The sequence below is a fragment of the Lynx canadensis genome, chromosome E1, assembly GCF_007474595.2.
Source record: "Lynx canadensis isolate LIC74 chromosome E1, mLynCan4.pri.v2, whole genome shotgun sequence".
NCBI lineage: Eukaryota > Metazoa > Chordata > Mammalia > Carnivora > Felidae > Lynx > Lynx canadensis.
Genome location: NC_044316.2, coordinates 22,630,127 through 22,637,384, shown reverse-complemented (window position 1 = coordinate 22,637,384; position 7,258 = coordinate 22,630,127). Strand labels below are relative to the sequence as shown.

General features: G+C 53.2%; 1 protein-coding gene across 1 annotated transcript; it reads right to left on the bottom strand.

Annotated features, from left to right (window-relative positions):
• Positions 1 to 1,196: 1,196 nt before the first annotated feature.
• CE1H17orf50 (chromosome E1 C17orf50 homolog) lies at positions 1,197 to 3,958 on the bottom strand. The gene is made up of 3 exons (XM_030295948.1): positions 3,946 to 3,958; positions 1,501 to 1,834; positions 1,197 to 1,407 (listed from the first exon to the last, which is right to left on the bottom strand). Exons 1-3 carry the CDS (start codon positions 3,956 to 3,958, stop codon positions 1,197 to 1,199), a joined length of 558 nt encoding a protein of 185 aa, XP_030151808.1.
• Between the last annotated feature and the right edge of the window lie 3,300 nt (positions 3,959 to 7,258).

Sequence of the window (7,258 nt, the reverse complement as noted above, 5' to 3'; positions counted from 1 at the left end):
TTGGGATGGTTGCCAGTGAAGAACAGGTGGGGCACGAATGCTGGAGAAGCTGGAACCATGTTCTTTCATCCAAGCCAAGACTTGTGTGTGAGTAGTTGCGATGCGGAGAGGGGGCCTGAAAAAGCAACATGTCCCTGCCCTCCCTTACCCCCCAGGCCAGATGGAGAGTCATGGGTGGCAAGGAGAGGACAGGGGCCTCTCTGGAGGGCTGCTCTGCTGCAGGCGCTGGGGTCTCTGCAGGCTGGGGGAGGCCTGGTACTCACAATGGCCCCATTCTTCGGGCCACACACGCAGCATTCCAGGAGCTCCTGCTGGCTGGCCAAGAATAGCTGGGATTCCTGGAGAAGGAACCAGCTCCCCAGCCTCTCTGTCTTCTGCCTCAGGCAGTCTCTGTCTTAGCATCTTGTCTCTTGTCCTCCCCCCTCCACACCTGCCAGTGCCTCATTTGCACACACATTGACCTTGGCAAGACCAGGCTTCCAGCAGAAGGGGAGAAAGATCTGGCCAGATTCAGCCCTCAGCTCCCCACGGGCATTTCTGGCCCTGCGCCTTCATTTTCTTCTCTGTGCAGTGGGGGGAAATGGCCTTTGACTGCCCTTGGATGCAAGTGCTTTGTTCCGCCCAGTCCTGGCGGGGATAGAGGGAGGAGGCTCTTGGCCTGCCCTTTTCCCTCTGGCTTGAACCCTGGGGAGGGGAAATGAGGGTCTTTATCACCCTCAAGGGAGCCGCCTGGCCCCCACCTCAAGGCACTGACACTTTGATTAGAGGCTTTATTGAATGAGGGGCAGGGGCAGGTTTCTCAGCGGTGAGGGAACCCAGGGGTTAGTTTCTCTAGGCAATGCCTCTGCCCACTGGGTCAGACGGACCTGAAATACCCAAGAGATGAATGTGAGGCTGTGCCAGGGGGCGTGAGTCATGTGGGCGGTAGGCACTGTGTGCCCCCCGGGGCGGAAGCCCTCGGGAGGCGCTAACGGAGGCATGGAGCTCCAGGTGATGCTGGGCTCAGCCTTGGGTGGACGCTCGGTGACAGGTGGGCCCACTCGCCGGCTCAGAGGAGGCGCTCCGGACAGGGCGGCTCTGGGAAGGGGCTGTTCTGTGGAATGTGCTGGAGAACGCCCCGTGTCAGAGGAGAGAAGGTGGCGGGGAGGCTGGGGTCAGGCGAGGACGGAGGGCACAAAGGCTGGCAGTGGGGGCGCTCAGGGGCCCCCGGCGGCCCCCGCGCCCCCCGAAGCCCGCGCCTCACGCAGATCCGGGTGTTCCAGAAGGCAGTGCGCCACGTAGGCCGGGTGGCTGTGCAGGTTCCTGCACTTCTTGCAGAAAAGGATCTCGCAGCGCGCACAGCCCCCGGCGCGCGGCGGCCGGCGCCGCGTCTCTAGCACGCACGGCGGCTCCTGGAGGCTCCGCTTCCTGCGCGGGGCCCGGGACGCTCAGTGCCCCGCGCGGTCCCCGCCCACCGCGGCTTCGCGCGTGCGGCCCGCCCCGGCCAGGACGCGCCCTCACCTGTCCGCCGGAGCCGCCAGGCCGCCGAGCAGCACGAAGGGGCTGAGCCAGCCCCAGAAGCCGCTGTCCGCGCGCCGCAGCAGCGCCACCTGCTGGGTGCTGGACTCCTGGCGCAGCGGGCAGTAGGACACGGAGCCCCGCTCACGACCCTCGCCGCCCTCCGCCTCCCGGCACTGCGCCTCGCCCTCGGCCGCCGTCTGCTCCCGCGGCCTCTCCTCGTCGTCGTCGTCGTCCTCCTCTTCCTCCAACCCCTCCTCCTCCTCTTCCTCCGCCGCCGCAGCCTCTCTGGCCTGCGGCTCTACCAGTTCCTTCTTCCACAAGGGAGTCTTCACTCCTGCGAGAGGGAGGAGGTCAGCGCGGGCCCGCTGTCCCCGGGGAAGAGCCGGGTACCCTGACTGTTGTCCACAACCCGACCCCCCAAAAAGGCGCCTGAAGGACGGTGTGCACGAGACGCACCAAGCTAGTAGGATTTCGAAGAGAGTGTTACGGAGTGTGCAGGATTTTCCCGGGCGAGACAAGGCCTGCAGGGCTGTCCCCCCACCCCCCGCCATTTCCTAGGTTTCTACTCCTCCTTGCTGAGGATTCGGGGCAAGTCATGTCAAGCTCTGTGTCCCCATCTGTCAAAAGCGGTGCCCATCGTGAGGCAGGTATCAGGTCGCATCTCTGTAAAGTGCCCAGCCCAGGGCTTGCTGGGAGGCAATCATCAAGGCGCAGCAACGAGGGCTGCGAACCCGAACCCGAACCCAGAGGCTGTGCTGGCTCATCACCACCTTCCTTCTCATTGGCTCTAGGGTGGGAACTGATCTCTGTGTAGGCTGTCAATAAACATTGAAGTGCAGCTTTTCTAGAGAGTTGTTTAGATTTTGTTTTCTGGGTAGGATTTCCTTCTTCAAAGTGGGCCTTGCCTTAAGGAAGCCCAGCTGTGATGAGGAAAATAATTGAAAAAAGTGCCCCCTCTGGGCAGACTAAAAACCCCACTATAGGGGCGCCTGGGTGGCTCAGTCGGTTAAGCGGCCGACTTCGGCTCAGGTCATGATCTCACGGTCTGTGAGTTCGAGCCCCGCGTCGGGCTCTGTGCTGACAGCTCGGAGCCTGGAGCCTGCTTCCGATTCTGTGTCTCCCTCTCTCTGACCCTCCCCCGTTCATGCTCTGTCTCTCTCTGTCTCAAAAATAAATAAACGTTAAAAAAATTAAAAAAAAAACCCACTATATACACACACCATCAGCACCACCACCTACAACAACAACATGGACAGGCCAGTTAAGAAAAGGAGTGGTGCTGGGAGTGAGCCAATTAGGAAAAGCCTCCTTCCGGGCTTGACCCCAATTGCCAGCTGGATTTCAGCCACCACTGTCCCTCCCTTGTTGAGAGCACAGACTTCATAACTCATCACAGTAGTCTTGGCAGGCAGGAAGTTCCCCCACCCGGTGCGGGGGGTGGGGGGCATTGAAAGTAACCTGGCCTCTACTGGGAGGTGTCCACTACTCAGCAGCCTCCCTCTCTTCCCCTGGCACCACCGTGTGCCCTGCTATCCGCTGGATCTGGGGAGCTAGACTTCTAACAAAAAGCAGGGGGAGGAGGGCAGGGAGGATACAACCATGGTTTTCCCTGAAAAGGTCAAGAAAATTGCAATTGACCCCTGCCTGTCCTGTTTAAAGAGGTTGGGGACAAAGGAGAATGATAAAATTAGTGTTCCAGCTCACATGTAATGAGCACCAACTCATTACGACTCACAGTATGCAATCACTGTGCTAAACTCTCCATACATTGTGCCCCTTCTTCTTCACAACCATCTCAGGCAGGGACGAGGTAGGTAACAGAGGGGCCTCTGAATTTCATCCAAGCCTTCTGAAATCTTTCCCCAAAAAAGTTGTTTCAAAGATTCTGCCAGTTCTTGATGTTGCTGAAGCTGGAAAGCCAGGGACCACTGCACTTTTCTTTAGGAAAACACACTAAGGAGCTTTTTGGTCGTAAAAGGCCAGACTTAGCGCGCAGCCAGAAAGGGGTGCTGGAACTTTTTGAAATGGGAATAGGAAACGACGTTAGACAGGAAGGTTGGGACTTTGGGTGACAGGCTGTGGAGTTTGGACTTTGTCGTTCCAGGGTGGAGCCACTGGACATTCTGATGGAGGGACATGCTCAGAGCTGTGTTTTAGGATGGCCTCTCTGCAGGACAAGGGAGACCCACTTAGGCGTCGTCACCGTGGTTCGGGCAGAGAAGACAAAGTTCCCGAAAACAGCAGGTGAAGATGAGGGAGCAGATGTCGAGAATATTCAGGAAAGAGAGAGGAGAGGGCTTGTACAAGTAACTGAGAAAAGGCTGGACTTCTACTCTGGTGTTGCTATGGTGACGGGTGAGTTGGTCCACACTGGGTTTGCATCCACACTTAACAGGAGTCAATGGCCCTGTCTTCAGTCCCCACCCTGCCTCCAGCCCCACTCACCATGCTTATCCATTCTTGCCAAGGCTGGGCTGTCCTCTTCCCCTGATCAGGGACTGGGATGAGAAGGAAGTCCCAGGACACATAGAACTTTGATCTCCAGGGCCTCTGTTGGATCACAGGGGGTGGGGCTAGAATTTTACCTGCCCAAAGGGTCCCACCAAGGAATAGCTGCCTTTTCTAGAGCCTCCAAGAGCACTGAAACCTTGGCGTCCCCTACCTTCCCCTCTTGGCAAGGCATTATAAGAGAGAAAGGAGTGGCTTTGGCCTGCCGCAGGCTGGGTTCAAATCCCAGCTCAACCACATAAGCGTAAGATCTATCTGACCTTCAGCATGTTGTCTCTGACCCTCAGTCTCTTCATCTGTAAATCAGAGATAGTCACACAGTACCAGACTTTACCTGGCCTACAGAAAGCATTCAAAGCATTATGTTTATTTGTATCATTATGTTCTCTCCTCCCTTTTCTGTCTTTATCCTTCCTCACTCTGGCTCCCCCCTCAACTTACTTCCAGCTCATTGCCTTAGCTCCAAGAAGCAGAGGACACGCCTCCAAGTCCAGTAGGAAGCAGGGCCCAGGCAAGAGCTGTGTGTAGCTCCAGAATGTGGTGTAGGTGTGTGTGAGAACTGGAGCTGGGGGAGGGGACAAAATCATGGAGCCTGGAAATGAGTTTTCCTGGCCTTCACAGCGGCATGTGTTGGCAGAGACAGGAGTATGCAGAGGGGTCAGAGGATGCAAACCCAGCTCTGGAGAGCCTCAGTCTGACGGGGAAGAATGATTTGGTTTCCCTTCAAGTCTGAGGGTGGAGGAGAATGGGGTCACTCCCTCGGGCATCTCCCAGTTTGGTGGAGGCAGGTGGGTGGGACGGAGGACAAGGAGAACAGAACGGCTCCCAGGAATGTCCTAGTCACATGGGGACAATTCTGTCAAGAACTGTGGAGGGTCTGAAGTTTTGCTCTCAAATGCTAACGAGTTAACTTGCCCGAGTGTCATGGGTGTGCCAAAAAACACGAGGCTCCTGGGTCAGAGACAAGGACTTGATTCCTCATGGCACAGCAACATCAGCATATGTGTGTCAGCACCTCTTGCTGACATGGGTGTCACAGGGATGGGTGTCAGTGAATGCCTGCATGTGCACTGGCTTGCATTACAAGAGAAACTCTGAGCTTAGGAACACAAATCTTTTTATTAACTTTTTTTGAGGGAGAAAGGGGCAGAGGGAGACAGAGAATCTTAAGTAGGCTCCACGGGAGCCTGACACGGGTCTCAGTCTCACAACCAAGAGTTCATCACCTGAGCTGAAATCAAGAGTCAGGCGCTTAACCAACTGAGCCTCCCAGGGGCCCTGGAACACAAGTCTTTTCTAATGGGCAGCAAGCAAACCTGCTCTCTGCTCCAGAGAGAGACACGGTCACTATCTTCCAAAGGTTGTTCACTATATAAACATCCTTGAAAAGTCCGTGCCTCTATTTGTGACACAGGCAGAAATGCAAAAGACCCATGGAGAACTGTCTCCCAACAAACCTGTTCTCCTTACATTTCCTAAAAGAGCTTAGAGCCACGAGGATTCCTCATTGCAAAATTCAAAAGCTCACTCTGGCTAATTTATTTATTTTTAATGTTTATTTTTTGAGAGAGAGAGAGAGAGACAGAGCATGAGTGGCGGAGGGGCAGAGAGAGAGGGAGACACAAAATCCAAAGCAGGCTCCAGGCCCTGAGCTGTCAGCACAGAGCCCGACAGGGGGCTTGAACCCACAAACTGGGAGATCATAACTCTAGCCAAAGTCAGACACTTAACTGCTCACCTGACTGAGCCACCCAGACACCCCTACTCTGGCTAATTTAAAGAGACAGAGCAGCGGGAGCTCACAGAGTGGCCAATTTGGCAATCGGACAGGAACTATAGAAGGCTGGTGAGGGCGAGCACAGCTGAGAGTACACCACAGGAATAATACAGTTCAGAAGCCACTGCGGGGGACACCTCTGGTCACTGGCGCCATGAACAACCTTCTTGAGTCACTACCTAAGATTTAGTGTCCCTGGCCAGGCACATCCAAACCACTGAGTCTGTGCCGTGGCTTTTTGGGAGCATCCCACGAACAACCATGACAGGGTGTCCCTCATGTCTGGTCATTCACCTCATCCTGCCTCACCCACTTCAACTTGCCCAGGGGTCCTTTGTCATCCTTAGGGTGTTCATTCACTTTCTCAGGGATATTCTGGGTTTCGTGGGACCTTCATAAAAAGCAGGATTGTCAAAACAAACAATACCAGCATAAAACCCCATTGGAAATTGATCACAGAGTAGTAATAGAGTCAGCAGGGAAAGCACGAGAACAGACAGGTAATCCCACTCCACCAGGGACATAAGCATGCCTCCTGGACTCAGATGCCAAACTGGGAAGGCCCCTTGAAAGGGGAGAAACTGCACTGATGTGTGAACTCAAAATTGGATCTCTATCCAGAAGAAACTTCTTAAAACCGGAAGAGAAGGAGCTACATTTTATTGGTAAGCATTATTTCCTGCCATTCCCAGAAATCTGGAGAACAAGATGAGGTTGAGTGTCCAAAGTAAAGCTATAATTTTTGTACTTTTTAAGATTTTAGTATGTAAATTAATGGCACATATAGCACATTAACTTGTAATGACCAGGTATAACACGGAGATTCCATGTTCATTTTAGTTGAGCAATAAAGGTAAGTTACAAGAAGAAATATCCAATAAGGTGGTATGTAAGGGTTACCCAAGTGGGAATATATATATATATATATAATATATATACACATGTATATACACACATATATATATATACATACATACATATATTCCCATATATGTATATATAACAAGATTTATAATATATTTTTTAAAATATATATTATACATATTAAATATATAACAATATTTTATATTTAAGAGATTGGAGCCTCTTACCCTTTGAACATCATGTCAGTGAGGCCCTCCCTTGACCACCTCCCATAAAATTCCACCCACTGCTCCATCTCCCTTAGTGCTTTATTTTTCTCCCTGGTATTTATCACCATCGGACTAACTCTTGATTTATTTGTTTGTCACCTGTCATCCATCCCCCACTAACATGTATGTAGCCTCCATGAGGTCAGGCACCTCATTTACTGCTCTGTCTTCAGGCCTATAATAGTGCCTGGCACACAGGAGGTACTTGATATTTATTGAAGGGATGTGCTGCTGTGGCCAGGGTGAGGTACGGTGGTTGACAGCCCCAACCTGCTCTAGAAGAATCAGTGGTGGGAGGGGAGGATGGAGCAGGTTCTCAGAGAAAGTGGAGATCACCGGG